At 37.5% G+C, this 21309-nt stretch overlaps 1 protein-coding gene across 25 annotated transcripts in view; it reads right to left on the minus strand.

The window, feature by feature from the left end:
- The window catches only part of LOC114142248 (focal adhesion kinase 1-like), a 62160-nt gene that overhangs the window by 33769 nt on the left and 7082 nt on the right, over positions 1 to 21309 (minus strand). For 9 of the 25 annotated variants that reach the window (XM_028013424.1, XM_028013421.1, XM_028013414.1 and 6 more), the window contains exons 1-10: positions 13759 to 15519; positions 6473 to 6753; positions 6224 to 6390; positions 4796 to 4883; positions 4573 to 4652; positions 3098 to 3160; positions 2946 to 3000; positions 2522 to 2662; positions 2203 to 2280; positions 830 to 937 (exon numbers count right to left, since the gene is read on the minus strand). In XM_028013424.1, the coding sequence (XP_027869225.1) occupies positions 830 to 937; positions 2203 to 2280; positions 2522 to 2662; positions 2946 to 3000; positions 3098 to 3160; positions 4573 to 4652; positions 4796 to 4883; positions 6224 to 6390; positions 6473 to 6753; positions 13759 to 13831 (1134 nt within the window). In that variant the 5' untranslated portion in view covers positions 13832 to 15519. Of the gene's footprint in view, positions 1 to 829; positions 938 to 2202; positions 2281 to 2521; positions 2663 to 2945; positions 3001 to 3097; positions 3161 to 4572; positions 4653 to 4795; positions 4884 to 6223; positions 6391 to 6472; positions 6754 to 13758; positions 15531 to 17637; positions 17665 to 21309 lie in introns of those variants that run through there. The other 16 variants (XM_028013404.1, XM_028013402.1, XM_028013403.1 and 13 more) reach the window with 7 other exon arrangements.

A 21309-nucleotide genomic window follows, 5' to 3' on the forward strand; every position in this document is an offset into this window, starting at 1 on the left:
AAGCACTTTTTTAATAAAAATGAGAAAAAAAACGATGCTAAACCTGTTAAATAGCATTACAAGTCAGCTGGAAGGCAAACATTTTACAGGAGCAGATTCTATTATAGTTTTCTACCCAACTTTATTCTTGGTTCAACATATTTTCTGTGGTATCATTTAAAAACAAACAAAAAACCACACACTCAACAAATATTTTCATTCAGCAGCAAAGTTGTATTTCTAAAAGTTTAGGTCAGGCAGCTAAATTGTAATGTTGATTTTAGTCAGGTCAGGACTCTGGAATGGTACAAATTATTTAGAAATTATAGCACATGAGGTGCTGTGTTGGCGCAGGGGTTAAGCACAACCCACATAAGGAGGCTTTAGTCCTCAACGCGGCCATCGCAGGTTCAATTCCCAACCTGGTGGCCTTTGCCGCATGTCTTTCCTCTCTCTCTGATTACCCTACTTTCCTGTCATAAAACTTTCAAATAAAGGCCACTAGTGCCAAAAAACCTTTTAAAAGAAGGAAAGAAATTATAGCCCGTGAGCTGAATGTAAATTATTATTTTTCTATTTCAGAACAATTTAGTTTGCACATCAGATAACATTAGTTTGTATATTAAAACTGAGATGCACAGAGAAACAGGCTGGTTTTGCCTTAACTGGTGAGCAGCAGATTGAATACTCAAAAAAAAAATCTAAACTGCTACCAAGTGGCAAGGAAAACGAACAACGATTTGTTATTTTACTTGAGGTGTTAAAAACAAAGTCAGAGGAAGCATTGATGAAAAAAACAGCTCAAGGACGAGAAAAACCAAATAAGAAGTATCAAAGTGAGTGTACATACCTCTGGAGCTCCAGCGACGTTCAGCTGAAGCATCCCTTTCCTGTCCTTTTCTTCCAAAGCAGAGTATTGGATAGACTGGACTTGGTTAAAATTAGCTAAGTGTGTTGGCTAGAGAGTAAAAGAAGCACAGAGATGCATTAAAGTCCTATATAACTATTGGTTAATTGTAAAGAGCAATACAATTGTAGAAAACATGCATGGCAAGTATTTGGATGGGGAAAATGTTTCCTACTTTTCTAAGATGCTGTGGTGTCTTTAACCCTGGTAGTTTGTCAGAATATGGGCAGTGAGAAAGGCAAAATATGAAGTGAAAATCCCAAGGATAGAAGTAATAAACCAGACTGCTGCTTTGAGGACTTATAGCCTCCACATACCAATGCAACTCATGCTGCCCTAAATGCATCAGCAAACTTTCGCCAAATATATAAACCAAACAGAAGCCCATAAATCTGTAGAGGGTCTTCGATGTTAACTCTTATCACAACAGATCACATTTCCTTAAAAGCTTTCCCTCCCACTTAATCAACATTAGGTTCACTCAAACAAGTGCAAGTAAAGCCTCTTAAGATCATTGTCCACTTAATATGCATTTGTATTTGCCTCAAGTTTCCAGCACAGTACTGAATTGTAAGTGAGTGGCATGAGTAACAGTAGAGGTGAAAGAGAAGATAAGTCAGAATCAATCATAATCAGGCCTCTTAGGTAGCAGGGAAGCTCTTAGCTGTTCACCAGAAACTGGATCCTTTGTATCCAAAGCACAGGCGATAATGCCCCCACTCCATTAGAAAATCCATATCAAGATATATTTTTTTGATGTTGAGAGACATAATACATAAAGAGAAACACAAAAGATTTAGGAGTACAAAAGAAGTTTATTTTTTCAGTGGATCTGTAGTGATTTCTATATCATCTCCAAAGACAGGAATGAAACCAAAAAAAGCTAAGATCTCTGAGAATTTGTGTGGTCAAGACAGAAACTCTATGCACTGATAAATCTAAAATGGACAACATCAAAGTGGTGTATTTGACTTGCTAAAACGAGGAGAAAGTTATAAATCGACAAATACGACCTTAAGGAAATTCTGCTGTTTTACAATTGTTTCATGCAATTCAGATACAAATCAATTTTTAAAGGTAAAGCAACAGAAAAATCTCACATGAAACGGCGCCAAAGGTATTAGTCAAACTTGAGACTAAAAGTGTTGCGCGTACAAACCCAGCAAAATCTGGCAGAGGGAGACAGACCACTAGATGGCAGCATAATGCATGACAATTATGCCCTCCCATTAAAAGCATCCTCTTCATCAATGTTCAAGATCAGAGAAATGACAGACATTAAATTTGTACAAAGATTGATCTGAGTGCATACTCACAGTTGAGCCCTTATCTGTGAGGTAGCTGATTCCCTCTTCTGGTCCTATTGCCAGCTCTACTGATATTACCCAACTGGACTAAGGAGGAGAAAAAAACAAGGCAATTAAAAGAATCATAATTGCCTCTCTATGACTTAATATAGGGTGGAAACACATATTAAGTGTCAAGTATCAATACTTTTCCAGATTTTAACTTTCAGGAAGCTAGGAAAGCTGCTTTACTATGAAAACTATGTAAAGTTTTTACCATAAACAGCCATATTGTATACTTCTGATTGATAAAAGGCATCATAATCTGCATAGAGAACAGGAACCTTACCCCTAAAGCACATTTGAAGCACTCCTTGTCAAAGGGGTAGATGGGGGTGATAATTTCAAAGAACTTGTGGATGCTCTGTTCATCGTTGAGGTTAGCAAACTGTTTGAAGGTCTGCTGAATCTGCTTACGAAGAGTCTTAGCCTAATGGAGGGAAGACAGAGGGAAAAAGAGAAGCAGAGAGAGTGAACCCTTTCAGGAAGAAGGTTGGTTCAGAGCCAGGAGAACAACACACGTTTGACAGCACAGGCTGTGAGTGACAACAGCAGGTTTAACTTAATTCCACACAATCAGATAAGCAGAAATCCTTTCAATCATCAAGCTGGCTCTGCTGCCAGTCAACCAAACAGCCTGCCAGCTGTAATTCCAGATACACACTAAGCCACTGATAAAATGTAATATAAACAGTTTTTAAGCGTATTCTCACCTTTAGGGAGTCCAACAGACTTTTAGGGAAGAACCGTCTCAAACCCACATCCTTCCTAAAATGAATAAAAACAGTTACACCTTTACAATCACACATATCGTAAGGGATAAGTTAAGTGACGTGTAATCTACAAGAAAAAAAAAAAATCTTACTCTAGTAGCTCATAGTTTGATTTCTTATCAAGAGCATTTCCTGGCATCTCTCTGAAGAACCTCCTGCATAATTCACAGGGAAAACACACAGAAATTAAAATGATGTTTTTATAAAAAACAATGTTATTGCGCAAGTATGAGTTATAGAAGTTTTTCACATTTTGTTACCAACACAGTAGTGCATAATCCTGAAGGGGAACGGAAAGGATTTATCTGTTTCAAAATCAATTTTGGCCTATACACTCCATTAAATATATACCGTTACATTTCATCCAGTGCAATCAGCTGTCCTCAGAAATCACCTGATTAATACATAAAAGTGAGTAATTTAAATTCAGTAACAACCTCACTGTTTCAAGAAAGCCACAAGAAATCCTTGTTAATGTTCACCACAATAAACTTAGATGATGCTGCAAACATTGGGTATCAAATGCAAAAGTTAAACTTTTTGGCCAACATGGAGAAAAATTAATCACTCCTGACACACAAACACAATGTAAAATATGGCGGTGGCAGCATTATGCTGTGGGAATATTTTTCTTCACTAGAGACAGGTAGGTTGATCAAAAACCATATACAACAGAATGACATAGATCAATACAGATCAGTACATGATTTTAAACTGGCCTAGTCAAAGTCCAAGCCTAAATCTGATTAAGAATCTATAGCAATATTTGAAAATTAATGTTTACATGTGATTGCACTATTGTGTAAAGAACAACAGAACAAGGTTTTTAGTCTAGATTGGTAAAAACTCCCAACATTACATGAAACTGTAGTGCACTGAGAGCTGGTTCTGCTTTTGCATCATCCATCTAAATAAGAACGCATCTGAATACAAACGGTTTCAAAGATGAACAGTGAATGAACGCCTCAATTTCAAATTTTCAACTGAATATGAAAGCTTAGGATGTTGTTAGCGAGCCAGTCTGCAGCATTCTCCTGACTGCTAGCGTAAGCATATGCTGGATTTGCTGCAGGTTTTTTTCTCTGATGCCGTTTTCTGTTTCTCCTGGGTCAGACATGAGAAGCTCCCAAGGCAACACATGCTTTCACTATCCCCCATCATGTCACACTAACGCTTGTCCTAGAAAAAAAACTGTGTTTATTGTGTTTAAGATTTATTTTTTTGCTCAATTGTTTCACTCTACAATACCTCTAGGAATTCCATAATGTAGGATTAATGACTATTCCGCTAAAAATAACAGTGACTGTGAATGCTGTGCATCATTTGGCAGGGTGTGGGTGGCATTTTAATTTGCATTATTTTCAATGGGGAAACATAATTCCAGACAGATATTCAGGATGCAAGCAGCCTGTTTGAACAAATTAAATTTGGGATGAGAGGTTTCACTGTATGTTTAAATCTGTGGCTGAAACGTGACAAAATGTGAAAATTCAGTGGTTGTGAATACTTTTGTTAAATGCTGTGGGGTGAAATAATTTGACTGTCTGTAATTTCACATTTTTCTCACCTTATTTCCAAACAGCCTAGTTTCAGTGCAACATCTTGATCCACCTGGTCAGCTAAATGTTGCATATAATCACTTTTCACCTTAAAAAAAAAAGAAAAAAAAGCACAAAATGAAAACATTGTTTCAGGTGGTCATAGTCAAACAGGACTCAGCAAAAACGTCAAGTTTAGGTCGTTTTTACTTAAGGAAACAGCCATAAAGTTTAAAGTGTTTGTGTTCTCACCTGGTGATAGAGGTAGTTGAGAGAAGGTTTGTCTTCAGAGAAATGGCTGAGATAACCTTTAGGAAAGTATCGTATCCGCAGCTCGTACCTGGGAATGTCAGGGAGATCGAGAGGGTTTGATGGGGTTTGATGGGACAGTCCTAATGGAGGAGAGGAGACTCTGTGTCTTGCTTCAAAACCATGGCTGCTCGCCAGCGCGAGCTGTGAAACAGCGTCTTACAGCCGAATGACAAAGCCTTTTCCACTCAGTATATTATATTTGGTGCCACAGTGAAAAGACACAGGGTGACTTGCTGCTAAATCAATCCTCTAAAACCGATAAAAGAGTAATATCATAAACCATAATGGGACTCCTGCAGTCACGCTTGCCCAGAGCTGTATCACAGGAGTGTCCACATGTGCCACAGTTGTTTAGAGCGAGATATTTGCTCAAGAACGACACATTACAGAGAAGTGGGTCAGGAGAGTAGTAAGCTTCAAGCTGCTGTGATGCTGCATGCCAGACGTTAGATAAGAAAGGAAATCAAGGCCAGAAACAAAATGAATAAATCATTGTGTTCTATTATGAATGAATCCTTTGGAAAAAAAAATTATGTGTGTGTGAGAGAACCAAAAAAAATAGAACAGGATGAATAGGAGGATTAAAAAAAATTGCTCAAATAAGAATGAGATTACAAAGCAAAAGAGCAAGGAAGGAGTGAGAGAGTCAGTCCATCCATTCCCCGGGCAACTGCTGCTGTTCTAACAATAGCTTGGCGGCAGCAGCAGCAGAAGCTCCTGTGGGCTCGAAGCTCTGCTGCCCTCTGAGGCAGGTTGACTGCAACAACTGGAAGATACGGCTTTACCTAAGCAGCTCCTGTTGAATTAATTTCAATTTTAATGACTTTGAGCTAAGGACAAAGGGCTGCATTTTAAGGAGCCCTGTTAACAAAATATCTAAGGATGGTTAAAAGCTTGATAACGCTTGTTAACAGAGACATTATAGTCTACTTTATTTATGGATTTGGTTGTAAGTGAATTTTATTTATGCTCCAATTATTGTTTTTGGTTGTTGTGTTTTATTTTGGATATTTAAAATATCGTTTGGTTCCAGTGTTAAGTTTTCTTTACAAAATTAAAAGTTATTAAAAGGTTTGAGAAGAGAAACTTGCATTATTATGCCATTATTCATGCATTACATGAAAATGGACTCAAAATAACAATATTGTCATTTATGGAAATAATTTGTTATCCTGACAGGCCTATAACCTACTGGTAAACTGGTTTCACCTGCACTGTTTAACCGGGCATCACCAGCAGCCAATAAGAGTAGGCTTTTATCCTAATAATCAAGGGAATTCAAATAATCAAGAGGAGAGATGAGGGAATGAACAGAGAGACACTGGAAACTTAATAATTCACCGCCACATGTGAAACTTAATAATTTACCGCCACTCTTCCTGTGGATGCTGTTTCTCAAATCTCTCTCTGACATGAGACACGCCCAGATCTGGATGTAACCAGTGCAGAACGTCAGAATGCAAATGGGTCAAACGGAGGCCCAAAGATGACACACAGCGCAACTTGTGGATCTCTGCTATCTTCTGGATAACACCCTGTCAAAACAATTTAAATAACAGAAATAACTGAGGGAAGCATCTGAGAGCGTGCCTGGAAAGGAGTGAGTGCGGCTCTTACCCGGACATCTGTAGCGTCTCCATATCTGATGTTACTCGCCCAGGTGCTTGGTTCACTGTTAGTCTCGAAGTAATGGAAGATTTTGAGAACCCGGTCCATGGAGCCAGGAGGTCGCTCCAGCCCTCCAGCAGAGCCACTGGTGCCAGGAGCTCCAGGCATTCCTGGCCGGGATTTTACCCCGCAACCGCCCGGAGTCGAGTGATTGAGGCTGGGCTCCAGGTAGGAAGACGATGCCATGCCTGACTGGGATGGTCCTGCTGGGGCTAACTGGCCGTCATATTCTGGAACAAGACGAACAAACTGGGTTTAGTACTGGAAGAGTGATTACCAAACAACATGCATCTAGTTCTGTTTCTGTAGGGCAATTGGCTCAATTCAAACATGTTTCGTTTTGTTACAGAACCATCAATTAACTGAAGTAAAAAGGTTTTTAAAGCATAACATGAAAAATGGTTTTGCAAATGGCCATTGTTATATTCCCCCTGACTAAAACTCACAATAATCAATAGCACATAAAAAGAATCAATGCCTAACAAATCCAGGCTTAAAGGACATTGCCGACCTCAATCAATCAATATAAACCAACAAATCACTGCCACCAAAGACTTATTCCTCTCACAAGCCTTTAGCTAACCCAAATACAGTGTTTTGCACAAGTATCCACACTTGGACTTTTCCACATTTTGTTACATTATAATAAGAAAAGTCAATATTCTACTGGGATTTTCTGTGATGAACCAAAAACCTTTCATTATTCTAATACCTCTAAAAAATATCTAGACCAACCAGTTGTCTTTACAGAACCGGAGCTGCCCTGGATTCAGTGGTTTGTTAGACAACATTAGGGAGTAAACAACATTATGGAGATCAAGAAACACTGCAGACAGGAATTCTTACTAAACTGAGAAAATACTGTGGGAGCAGCATAATGTTATGGGAATCCTTATCTTCAACAATAGCAGCAGAGTGGACAGAGTTAATGAACAGATGCACTGAGTTAATCGAGGGCAGTCCTAGAAATCTAATAAAAAATTGTTGCAAGAGTTGAAAATTCACAGACACTATCCAGTCAACCTGCCGAGCAAAAGCTGTTTTGCACAAATGAATGAGAGATTTCAGTCTCTAAATGTTCAAAGATGAGAGCGATAAAATACATTCAAATGGTACAGTGACAGTAGCTCTAGTAAGTACTGACTCAAGGGGCCTTAATGCATTGCATGCCACACTTTCTAGATTTTAATTTGTAAAAATAACTCAAAAATACACATCAGTGTCTTTCTACTATGGAATTGTGTTAATGTATCCCATAAAAGCCAAATAAAATACACAGATGTTTTTGGTTGTCATGGCAGAACATGGCAAAAAGTAGGAATGCACATTTTTTTGAAAGGTGCATTCTGGATTATATATGTATAAAAAAACACACACACAAATAAAAACATAACATTTTAACCAGTGAAATGATAGAGAGACTACTATTTTTTTAAACAATGCCATGTTTTGGGAAAATTTTAATCATGGCACTCAAGTGGATGTTAATTTGACATTCACACCCATGCTGACATTTTCAACAGCTATCATCCCTCAAATAGAGCAAGCGAAGCAGCATTGGTTCCCCTATTGCTCTGGTATTTGTCAACACTGATTTTACACCCGATGAACCAAATCTATCTACCTCAAAGCCTGAAAATCAAACCTGCTGGTGGTGACAGCACCATAAAATCATTTCTATAGAAAAAACTGGAAATCAAGTAAATTTACCCTACAAAAGAAATCTTTCCCGATGTGACCTAACAAGTTTTATTATTCTACCTGCTGGAATCAAGATTTTGATTTAACATTGCGTAATATACTGTATGCAAACATATGATTCTCTATTCTGATACCTATTGATCCTTTCTTCTAAAAAGTTGGAATGCTTCTACGTTATGCTTTTGAGAGACATGCTGTACGCTCTGATGCTTCCCGCCCCATCCTGGACGTTCATGCTGGATTTGTTGAGTCATCATCACAACAGGAATTCCTTCAGCTGACACTGAAACTTGAGCTGCTAAGTTACAATGAAGGATACAACAAAACCTAATATGATCGTTAGAAGAAAAAAAAAAAATCACTTCTTAAGTGCTTTTCTGCATAGTCGTTGATTATTCATATTCAGAAATGAATGGCTGCTTCTTCATTAAATGCCAAATCCAACACAGACAATTTGAGCAAAACAGTAACAAATGGTCCTGCTTCAGCAAAAAAATGAAGAAAAAAAAAGAAAAGAAAAGAAAGAAAGAAAGAAAATCACTACTGTACAAACTCAGTACACTGAATAGCCCGGAGCAAACCAATCACTAGGACTGAATCAGTTTATTCAGCATTTCTTGTTTTATGCTCAGGTCATGGCCAGATTACTTCCTGCTGAAACATAAGGACAAAAATATGATCCAGGGTTGGTTGACTCAGCATTTTCATCAGGGTGGCCATCAGCTGCCTCAGTGCAGTGATGTGCACAATGACTACAAAAAACGGAAAGGAGGACATTGTGTGTCTGTTGCTGTAACTCAGCTTGGCCCGCTGTTACAAAACTATGCTGCACTTCCACATGTCCTACGCACACCATCATTTATGTTTTATGTCCTCACAGAGGTAATACGATGGTTTACCTTTATGGAGATTTGCTTGACTCTCTTCTAGTTTGATGTCCTCACACATTTTTTTTTTCTTTTTTACAATACTATCCTCTTGGGGTTTTTTTCTCCTTTTATCCTATGAATCTGTTGTTTTCCAATATGATCTCCACAATTCAGACTCAAAAGTTCAACAATTGTCTGAAACAAAATAAAAAGTAAAGCATTTTATAAAAAAATAGATCAAGAATAAAGAATGGCAATGTTGCAGGTAGCAGGTGACCATTTAATGCAAAGTTACAGAGGATTTACTGCAGCTAGAACCCAAAGAGATCAGTGCATCAATCACACTCTTAAGGATTTCATGCAACCAATTAGCACAGACCAGATTTAAAGTAAAAAGACCTCTTATGGTGTTGGCAGGATCATCCAATTAAAAGTATATCAAAATGCCCTGAGATGATTTATTAGTCATTTAAGATGTTAATCTGCTGTACGTACAAAATCCTTCTGCTTGACGGTTGCTGATAACAATACAAGTTACAAGAAGAATGGACTCTAATTTTTTGTGAAGAAACTTTACAAAGTTTCCAGACTATCTGAGGTATGCTAAACACTCTGACCATATTTTAAGTACATCTGCTCAACTGCTCGTTAACACAAATATACAACAATAGAATTTGCCAAAAATATGACAGCATTATTTACACAATGTTAGCGTATCTAGACAAGGTAAAACACTGTGTGCTGAAGTTTAGGTAGAATTGGGAATAAGGAGATATATTGATATCAAGATATATGATATCGATATCAAGATATCATATTTCAGAACCTGCTGCTCTATTGATCTGGGATTTTCACACACAGCCACCTTGGGACTCCAGAGCTCGGTCCAAAAAATGTTAAATATTCAGTGAGTGACAGCTGTACTCAGATCATCTCAGACTGGGTTTCTAGACTTAATAAGTTCCCTGAGCTCCACATTTATCAGTCTAATAGAGCACCTCTGGGACGCAGTGGAGCAAGAGACTCGACTCTTGTGTGTAGCTGGTAAATATGCAGCAACTTTGTGGCGCCATCATAACAATATGGCCCTAAAATTCCTGAAAAATGTTTCCAGACCCCTTGTTAAATAAAGAAGTAAAAGAGCTCTGACGTTTAACGGCGGACCACCCTAGTAATAATAGAACGTACCTAATAAAGCGGTCATCAAGTATATATTTGGTGTTCCAAACATTTGTTTAAAAAGCACTGAAATGATTAGACTACTTGCTCTCCCACTGATATGCTTGCACTGATTTATGCGATGGAAATGCAAAAGAAATAAAAAAAATAACTATGATGCTGTATATCTTGAAACTTGATCAACTTAACATTTTTTCCAGCGTTTGTTCAAGTTTCTCTCTTTCAGGCAGAGGAATAATAGTAGTAGCACATTTTACTTTGAGTTGAAAATACTCTTGAGAAATGAACAACTTTAAGATTCTTTGATTTCAGAATACTAAATAGAAATAATATACAAAAAACACAGTTGCTTATTGTTCCCAAGTTGCACCAGAGTAAACTTTGTGTGTAATTAAGTCAGGAATGTAACTGTGCTAAATTAGTTGTGATGTAGTTTATTGATCCTCAGTAGTTCTGAAAGCTCCTTCTGCATCTTCCTTGACTTGTTTCAATGAAATGTGCTTAAACATTACAAGCATCATCTTGTCTGAGTTATATATAAAAAAAGAAGCAATTGCATCAAATCAGCTATAGAGGCAAAGTACCAACAATTAGTCACAATCTGCTGAAGGCACATACGCAACACATTAAGAAAAAAACATTTACATGTAACTGCATTATTTCTACATTCAGCCTCATTAAATCCTATTAAAGCAGTAGAAATGCCTGCATTTCCAAGCAGGTGTTTATGCTACCCGGTTTATGTTAGAAAAAGAAAATCTACTATGATACTGTAAGTATTTGCTGAGAGCATTTCGTGTAGCACCAACAGAAAGTGTTATTGTGGATTGGGTTATGTCTATGATTTCACATTCTGGTTTGCTTTATGTTTGTTGCTCAATTGAACAGAAAGAATATGCACAAAATCATGACAATAACAACAAAGTGACACATAAATCTAGAGATGAACCAGGGTTAGGATTTAATTGGCTGGCGTTGATCAATAAGGTCTGACCTTCCAATTCAGAGTTTTGCCAATCCAGAATTTCTCTATGCCAAAAGTATAATCTTAATAAATCTTGGAAAAATCCACTCTTTCCTTTTTGAAAAGAAAACTATAGTTTAGTTCTTACATCAGATTACTGCATTAGAGCTGCATTGATTTTACACAATGAATGACATATTCAACTACATTTAGACTTGAACCAATATCTTGTCAAAGCAAATCCACACACACGCTCCACACCCACAAGGACAAAAATCGAGTCAAATAGGCCATGCAGGCTGCTGGCAGAGCCATCAGCGCTTCCCTCACAGGGGCTCCAGCCTGTTGGATCACAGCAGGATGAGGATGAACCCTGCCTGCCCCGCGCCAGCAGCAGGAGGGTTTATGTTCTGGACGTAACAGCGAACTGGGTTACTGGTAAAAACCCACTTCTGTGTCGCTTCTCCGTCAGCTGCCTTTGCATTTGCCTCATTTTCTTTTAGTCCAATAAAATTCCTGCATTTTCCCTACTGCCTCAATACTCATCTGCGAGTCTCCTTTCTGAAACTCGTGTCTCATTGCTCTCACAGCATCTTTTAAATCCAGCTTTTATCAACTCCATCTGGTCCTCTTGTCCTATTGCACCACTTCTCTTTCTTCCTCCCTCTCATCTTTTGCCTATCCTCAAACAATTCCCTTCATCCCCCTTTCACACTACTAACCCATCTCCTTTCTGAAGGATGCACATAATGTACATCAGAACACCAGGAAGAATATGTTTATAAGCCAAACTACTTATATTTCTTTAAATGCAGGCTAATAAAAGACTTTGCAAGACTCAGATGCATGAGAGTTTGCAATAATTTAATTTTGTGGTTGGGACATAAATTACAGAATCCCACTGGGTTTTCATGAAAAACCCCCAGTGCCTAAATAAGTAAAGTAACCTGACAAACAATCCTCATGTGAAGGGATGCTGAAAGAATCTAAACAACATTTACTCTCCTGTTTGAAAGCCGGTCATGCAGCGCTTCCATCCACCTTTGGGAGATGCTTCAAAGCTTCTCATCAGGTCTGCATCTAGAGCTCATTCATCATAAACGCTGACAGCCGCAGCCACTGAGGACTGGGGTTCTGGGCTTTCCAGCACACTGTGAAATTGTTGCAACTTCACCAAACACTAATGATGAAATTCATAGTGCCATTTATACAGTAAGATTTTCTTTATCATGGAGCAGCAGGCCTTGAATGAACCAGTAGACCGCAGGTAAGAATATTTTTGCAGGGCTGCAGTACAGACACGATGTACATTTTTCCTTTAAAAGAAAAGAAAAGATGTAAAAGAAAAGTTAATAGATGCTTCTATGGTATATAGAGGTTCACTCTGTTTGAAAAATCGGAGATCAATATGGCTGGCACATCCTTAAATAAGTGGTAAAAGTTTTACATTTACATGACTTATTTGCCCCACACAACAGAACTGTATAACTTATATTTGTGAACTCCTACAGAAAAGAATCAATTTCTTTATTACTTACTAGTAGTTGGCACCTCATCAATTAGCAAATCCTAATGGACTTCCCTCTTGTAAGTAGAACATGCTGCGCTCCAGGTAAATTATAAGAAAATGAGCTTTAAGTTCCTGGGCAAATTAAATGCCCTATTTTTTTTTTTTTATATAAGATTCAGATTAAAGCTGCATAATATATCATATCACAAATGTCATTGCATTAGTAAGTCAAATACTGCTACTGCAGAAGTTTAATTGGAGGGAACATTTGGAGAAAATTATTCTATTTCAGCTGCAATGCACTGAAACTCTGCTTGTAAATATCAGAACTTTCATAATCTTTATCCACAGGTCTTGATATTGTCGGCAGTTGGATCATCAGGATTTAATTTATTGCAATTTAGGTTAGATGCAAAAGAAACTGTCTTTGTAATATTAAGCAACAGGAATGCACTATCCTATTTCCCTATTATTTTGCAGCTACAATTGAATTAATTAAATCTAAAGAATAAATTGCATCTGATTGTTCTCTAATATGGTTGTAAGAATACAAAACAATATAAGATTAAATCTGTGCTGTAATAATTAATAAGTGTAGAACAATTGAGTTCAGGTTATTCTATAAAATAGATTCAAAACTGGCTTTTTGGGTGTTTTGATAGATAAAAGGTTTTCAACTATATCTGATGATGATGCCGACTTCAGCTTTATCAACTAGCCAGCATGTAGCATGTAAGCCAATATGTTTTCAAAGTACTTCCTGTCTTGTTCATCACCCTGTCACTGTTTATTCTATTTTTACAAGGTAAGCATTACAATACCACTTAATTTAAAAAAGGAGAAGCTTCTTTGAGAAGCCAATTTATCCAGCAAAAGTCACAACTAACTTCAGCTGGAGTTGGTTTGTAGATAGTTACTTTAGGGGAAAATATCTACAGGTTATATTGAGAAGTATTAATATTGTGACTCATTGCACCCTGTGCTGTAATCTTAATAGTGACACAATACATACTTGGTAGCGGATGCTGTGCGTAGATGCAGGCCCCTTTGCTCCAGCAGAGAGGGATACAGCCACTGTTCTCCATTTTATCTGAGGGGCAACAAGCTCCAGGTCGGGCCACAGAGCCCACTTTGTACTGCTGGGCCCAAGAACCAGCATAGAGTCAACAACTAGGAGTAGTTTCTTTTCCGGCTTCTAGCAAGCGAATAAAAAAATTATGGTTGAAAAATGTGGCTAGACAAAGGCAGAACAACTGGAGAGGTGTTTCTGAATATTTCCAACAATGGATCCAGGTTGTTCTGGAATGGAAACCTGACTATTACAGGTAACAGATATATCCATGGTAAGAAAAGGTTTACTGTAAAGGATCTGGATGGGTAAAGGACATCAACACTATCATGTCATTCTTTCCAGCTTGCAGACACTTTGTCTGACTTGAAGTAATTTGTGGTCAAGTTTCTTGCAAATCAATCCATCTGATTTATGTCATGAACTTTGACCCAGCAAAAATTCCTTTTTCACTGCACAAAACAATATATAATCATCCTCTGTCAGAATGCACATTTTTAGTTCTGTCACCTCAGGGAGTCCGAGTCCTAGATGATTGCTGAAAGATGCTTCCTTAAAGAGGAGGTGTTCCGATCACATATTCAAACTTTGCAACTCCAGTTGATAAGATTATTCTCTTGCAATCGGATCATCCTCTTGGGAAATGAATCCTCAAATAATGTAAAATTCAGGTCATCGAAGCCAACCAAATTATCAAGTGTATTAATCCTGATGTAGACGTTAAAAAAAGTTTCTGAAGAATGGAACTTTGTGCTTTGTCTCAAATTTCAAGCTTACAAAGTGACACTGAAGGACAATCCTCCAAAAAGGCAGTCATTTTTGATTGGTAAATCCACCATACTGTCCAAAAGAGATAGCAAAACAAATCAGCCAAAAATCAGATGAGAGAAATGGGCATCAGTGGGCTGCAGAGACAAAAATGTAGGGCAGAGAGGGGAGCAGAGAATTGGAACAGAGTGAGAGAGAGGAAAATGAAAGTGGGCAATGCAGGAGGGAAAAGCCAATGCAAGAAAAGGAAAGAGACATGAAGAGAGAAGAGGCAGTGGATGACACCAAAACAGATTGTTAAAGAAGAAAAAGAGGAAAAGATGAGCTAATGAAGTGAGTGGGATGGAGACAGAAAGCGGAGAAACCCCAGGGAGAAGCTGAGCCTCACATCCTCTAAAGATTGCTCATAATGTCAGCAGGAAGTAGCCGGGTCAAAGCAGGTATACGATGCAGAAGAGGGACATGATGTGACAGAGTCTTAGAGGTGAAAAGCTTAAAAATAAACAATAAAATAAAAAAAGCAGGGCTTTAAACCCGGACTGGAGAAGAGTCAGGCAACAAAGGCAAGAAAAAAAAAAGATGGATATTGCAGAAGAAGGTTTGATGCAGCAAATCCCTTTCAAAGTCAGTCAGCCGTGTGTTGTTCAGTGAGGTTTTAGAAGCCTTTCTTCTGTAGCGTCGCAGGAGAAGCAAGATCACAGCATCGTTCCAGATCTCTTACACATGCCACGGACAAATACAAACACTACGTTATCCAGCAAAATCCTCCAGCTCTCTAAATGAGCCACTAAATGCAAGAAGGTGTGTGTGTGTGTGAGAGAGAGAGCAGCCGAAAAGGGTGCAGAAAGGTGTGTGCTTGTTAGTAATGAAGCAGCTCAGAGTTTGTGAGAGAAATATAAATGTGAAATCTGGTGGGGTTATGTTTGAATATCAGCAAAAAGTGAGTGAGCCAAGAGGTTTTCCTCCGTGCTGCTATGATCACTAACAAGCAGAAGCAGAGAAGGAGGGGCGTGTGTGTGTGTGTGTGTGTGTGTGTGTGTGTGTGTAGGGCGGAGAAGGACAGAAAAGGAGGAGGAGGAAGGAAGAGATAGAAAGTGTAATTGAGACCCGATGCGGAGGAAGAAGAGAGAAGAGGACTCCACTCTTCAGCAACACACTAACACACAACCACTCATAAGAGTACACACTCTTACAAGCTTTTACAAGCAGTTTTTTAAATGCATATAAAAAATAAAAATTTTTGGTCATTAATAACTGCATGACAGCAAAGGAAAAACTCAGGAAGCCAAAGGATTTAGCAAAAATATTTAAGGGATTAAAATGATCCGTTCTTAGCTTTTAAAACACTCTGAGCTCTTTCAACACTTGTGTTTGTTTCTCGAAGTCATACCTCCCTGTCATCTGTCTCTCCTCCTCTCCAGATATGCATCACCTGCTCCTGAATCATATGAGCCATTCTCTAGCAGAGGATCCTCCCACATCCAATCCCTCAAACGGGACAAAGCACAAGAAGACTGTCAACGTGTGACAGCAGAGATTTGGAAAGCAAAACATTAACTGCCATCAACTGGAGGATGTCTAGTCGTGTACTGTAATCTATTGTTACCGTACAACAGATTGCAGTAAAAAAAAAGTATTAAAAAATAAGAATATGTTACTTAATTGAAAATAAAAATACCATACAATTTTATAACTGCAATGTTTTTTGTAATGAGTTAAAGAAAACAGATTTAGTATTTGTTGTTAAGTTCTCATTTCCAAATCCCATACACCACAAAATTAGTCATTCCCTTGGAAATTTGTAATTTAATTTTCATTCAACTAATAGATTCATGACTGATGTCAAATGAGACACAAAAAATAAAGAAATATCTAATCTAAAAAAAACCAAAACATCTGTTTGATCTGTTTAATTTTTGATTTTGATGTAAAAACCCTTATTAGGATTAAAGCAGTCAAACGGATTCTGTTAAACCTAAGAGTTGGGACAAAGAAATCTCCCAACTCTCATAATTTAATTCACATTAAGCATGTCTACACTGGGGGTTGTAAACAAAACATATTTTGTTTACTTTGAAGTTGTAATGACTGAACTGAGTCACATCTATGTTTAAGTAATAACAGATAGAATATCTAAATAATAAGAGGTTGATTTTATTTATTTTTATCATGCTGCATGTGGCATGTATACACATATTTTATTCCTTAAAGTCAAAGCCATTGTTTACATTTTACTTAAATCCAATAAATGTGAAAGCTTTCAGTAAAAAACAAAACAAAACTGAATTACAAATTAAATCGCTTTTTGGAGGGTTAATTAATCAAAATATTATTCTGATAGTTTACTGAAAGAAAACAAAAAAAATAATAGTTTTAAAGATTCATTGCAGACCTCCAGCAGCCGTAGTCGAGGCTACAAATTTCTGCTGCTGTCAGTCAGAAACTGATCTGGCTGTAGCCATGTTTCTTCCAAAGAGATCTGCTAAAGTTAAGTCTTGGAAATCTAAAATATGCCTTGATACTTTTTTGGGAATAAAATCTTCCTGGCTCTCAACATCCCGATCGAAGATGTGCTGCAGGACCATCGGTTACCTAGCAACAACCAAGGAGGGAGAATGGAGCTAAGGGTAACGTTACACGGCTTATCTATATCTTTAAAATTATTTCAGCTCAACCTCGATCTGCTCTATAAAACAGTATAGCCAAACCTCATTCAGACTCATGCAGTTTAAAACAGCTGAATTTTATTAAACAAATAATGTAATTTTTATTTTAAAACTTGAATTAAATTCCTGCCAAACTTCAAAAGGAATACAATATTCAAGAAAATGAAGAAATGTTTATACTATAACAGAGCTGAACACATACTGCAACCACCTACGGGTAGTGTGTGAAAGAAATGTAATTTAACATCGCACCAGGCTGTGATCTACAGCTAGAACTAATACATAAATGATTCCATTTATAATCTGACAGAAAAACCCCCCCAAATAAATTAAAATAGAAAAACAATATACACCAAATATACAGCACATAAGAAAAAATTTTACTCACCAGCATAATAAGATATTCTGGAAATCTCTGGAAAAGAGGAGACATGAAACAAATATTTTACTTTGTTAGCCTCGACAGTAAAACATGCAAGAGTTTTACATGGTGAATAATTACAGTGACAGGATGTAAATCAACGGAGCTGTGGCATAAATGAGTCACCACACTATGTAGCACATAATTTATTCACAGTGTGCAGTGGACGTACTGTTCTCTGATTCCTTAAAATAAAAACTGCATCTTACACTGATCACAAAAAAACCTGTGCGGGTTTAAAGTGGCTGAACTTCAAATTAAGAAAGAAAAAATAAAAGAAAGTTAGGTAAACTTACTTTCTTTTACTTTCTAATTGGAAAAATCAATTAGGGATTTTCCCAGACTAAACCTTAAGACTCCACAAAAAAAAGTAAAAATGAAGTTCACTATAGCAGATATTTCTACAATGGAAAGATTTTAAATATAGAACCTGGAAAAGACAGAAACTGAAAGGAAGGAAGGACAAGAAAATAAAGAAAGAAGGAAGGGGAAAAATATAGGAAAGAAGAAGAAAGTACGGGAGGGAGGACACAAGGAAAGGAGGAAGGTAGAACACAATGAAGGCAAGCAGGAAGGACACATGGAAGGAAAGACACAAGGAAGCCAAGAAACAAAATGAAACCAGAAGGGAATGAAGGATAAAGCAAAATAAAGGTAGAAAAATAAATAATGGAAACAGGAAGAACACAAGTAAATTAAGAAGTAGACCACAAAGAAAAGGTGGAAGGACACAAGGATGAAAAGAAAGACCAAAGGAAAGACAGAAAAATCCTAGAAAGGCCCAGGCACAGGAAATGTTATGGGGGGAAAATAGGGAGGAAGGAAGGAGACAAGGAACAGAGAAAGGAGGAAAACAAGGAAAGAGGGACACAACTATTAGACGTTGATGTAGGGGGGAAAAAAAGAGACTGAAAATAATTCTAGAAATCCACATATTTCTTTTAGTCATGTTATTTTTCCATACTTATCCTGACCTGTAAAATATTGAAATCAAATTCCAGACTTTTTCAGTCGTCACAGAACATCCTGGTAACGAGTAAAACTACTGAGCAAATCTAAAAGTACTCTGCTGACTTAAAACCTAGACTGCTCAATAAAGCCGACTTATTGCCAGGAAAAATCTAATCACAGGCTGCAGGTCCAGTTATTTAAATGCCAGTCAGTGCAAACCAACCCGGTTACACAGCAGCTGAAATGGATCCGGAGGATACGATATGTGCTGGGGTCTCTCACTCAGGTGGAACGAAGCGAGTCATGACTGGACAGAATTTATCTGCTCCGTCATGCTGTAATAACTTTACGCAGAGTCTCTAATCTGCTTCCTGGCCTCAGTTTCCTTCCAATCACGACTTTAATCAGAGCCCTCACGAACGCTTTGCTGTATTCTTTTTCAAAAATGACACCAAAATGAGCAGCTTGATGAAATGTCCTACACTGTGAGGCTATGCTGACTCCTGTTACTAAGCAACAGCCAGTAAGCAGGACCGTGGCACTAATAAGGATGCAAATGCTTTGTCTTTTAATACTTGTGGGATAAATTCCAAACAGTCCAAGACTAGAGTGTAATATGTAGTTGGAGAACGCTTTCAGCTCCCGTGTTGCATAAAAAATGCTGTACCTCTTGCTAGACATTAATTTGCAAATAAGTAATCAGACAGGATTATAATTCACAATTTCATAGCGGCACATTTAAGGTATAACATACCAGAGCAGGATAGGTTATATTAAAGTTTTTTGGACCAGCTTAAGCTTTGGGTTACAACACATCTTTCATTTTGCTTAGTTAAAGAAAAAAAATATGTAACTGCATTTATTTCAGATCTAAAGTGAACTTAACGTCTGGCTGTTTAGTTTCCCACCAATCCCACAGATTATCGTTAAGTTAAGATCTGTACACGATGTAGGTCAATCCATGCCTGACTACATTGTCTCATTCTTCTTACAGCTACTGTTTTACGACCGGAGCAGATGAATCAAGACAATGTCTCGCTGTAATAGCCTCTTATATGTAATTTAGAAAGGAAAACTATCCTCTAATTTAAAAGCTGGACGCTCTGTAAGTTTAAAAAGGTACTGGAGCCTATTCTTTCACATTACAGTGCTGCGCCTAGACGAGATAAACAGACGTATTTTTCTAGGCAAAAACTGAATTTTCTTCTAAATGTGTGTTTTGCAATACATTTAATCAAAAAAGCAGGAAGATCTACTAACGATACTTTGTCACTGTGGTTTTACCAGATCAGACCATAATACTTATTCAAAGATGACTGTTAGCATTATTTTTTCAACTTATTATTGTGTTAGTGGATCTTATCAATTTTATCAGTTTTGGTAATTTGCCAAGTTGTCTATCTGATGCAGACCAATGACTTCCCCTGATAGGAGAGAGAAGAAGCTCACTGTACCACTGTGCCACTTCATGAAGAAAATAATAGCAATATAAAATGTCCTGTCAAATGGCAATATCGACGTAATGATGTCAACCAGTTACTGACACAGAGCGCACATAACTCCTGGCTACACATCGCTCCAGCTGGTGGCAATAATGCAGCTCTTACTTGGCTTGCCTTCTGCTTTTAAAGCTCAGAAGAGGCACCACAACAACAATAACATTGCTTACTATTTATGTGTTAACACATACAGCAGTCCACTGGGTGAAAAGAGGAGATTGCTCTTTTTTTTCCCTTAGTGCCGTATCAGACAGCAGTGCAGAATCACTGCTTGAATCCAGTAATATTTCTGGGTTTAAATTTGGCTCACAGAGTTGCTCCACTGAGGATATTACTCACTGGAGTCTCTGGAAGCTACTTTAATCATATGTAAGGTGTTCAATACAAGAGAATCGAGCTCAACAACATCTATGCTTTTAGTAGTTCAATTTCAATGCAGAGATAAGATTGTAATTGATTTTATCTTTACAATACACAGTAAGAATTGAAAGCCCCACCTGGTATTTAGTTAAATCCAGGTGGTGATTTTTTTTCCATCTTGAAAGTGTATTTTGGCTGGAGGGAATTAAGCTAGGAGTAATAAAGAGTGGAATAAACAAAGATGATTTGTGATTTGAACAATATGTGAATCGTTAAAAGAATGTCAAAGAATAATTTTGGAGCTTCTTTCAAGTGAGATTGCAATTCTTGAACAATCTCAGGAATGCTCAGCATGTCTTTCGCCATGTCACATTTTGCTATAATCACATAATCCACTTATTGCCACAAACATGTACAAACAACAAAAAGGAAAGAAAGGGAAGCTGTAAACCTGAAACTGAGGTGCAATCGGGAAGCAGGTTTAAGAGGAAGCATTGTTTCTTGACGTTTGGATAAAAAAAGGTTAATTTCTAAAGCTGAAATGCATGTTTATCTTCCTCATGAGTTTTCCAGTGTAGTTTTAAGTGAGTATTTTAACATTAACACATTACCTTGCCATCAAGAGATACAACCTCACTTTGAATCATGAAGATCTTTGGTTGTAAAACCAGAACCTAAAAGTGGTACTGAAACATGCGTTACTTCAAGAGGCAAAAAAATAAAATAATTTTCAGTTGCATGATTCTTTTCCTCCTACTCTATCAAACCCCCTTCCTGCTCTTAGCTTCTTTCTATCTCCTATTGAAAAAAAAAAGACAAAAAAAAAAAA

The sequence above is a fragment of the Xiphophorus couchianus genome, chromosome 3 (genome assembly GCF_001444195.1).
Source record: "Xiphophorus couchianus chromosome 3, X_couchianus-1.0, whole genome shotgun sequence".
Taxonomy (NCBI): domain Eukaryota; kingdom Metazoa; phylum Chordata; class Actinopteri; order Cyprinodontiformes; family Poeciliidae; genus Xiphophorus; species Xiphophorus couchianus.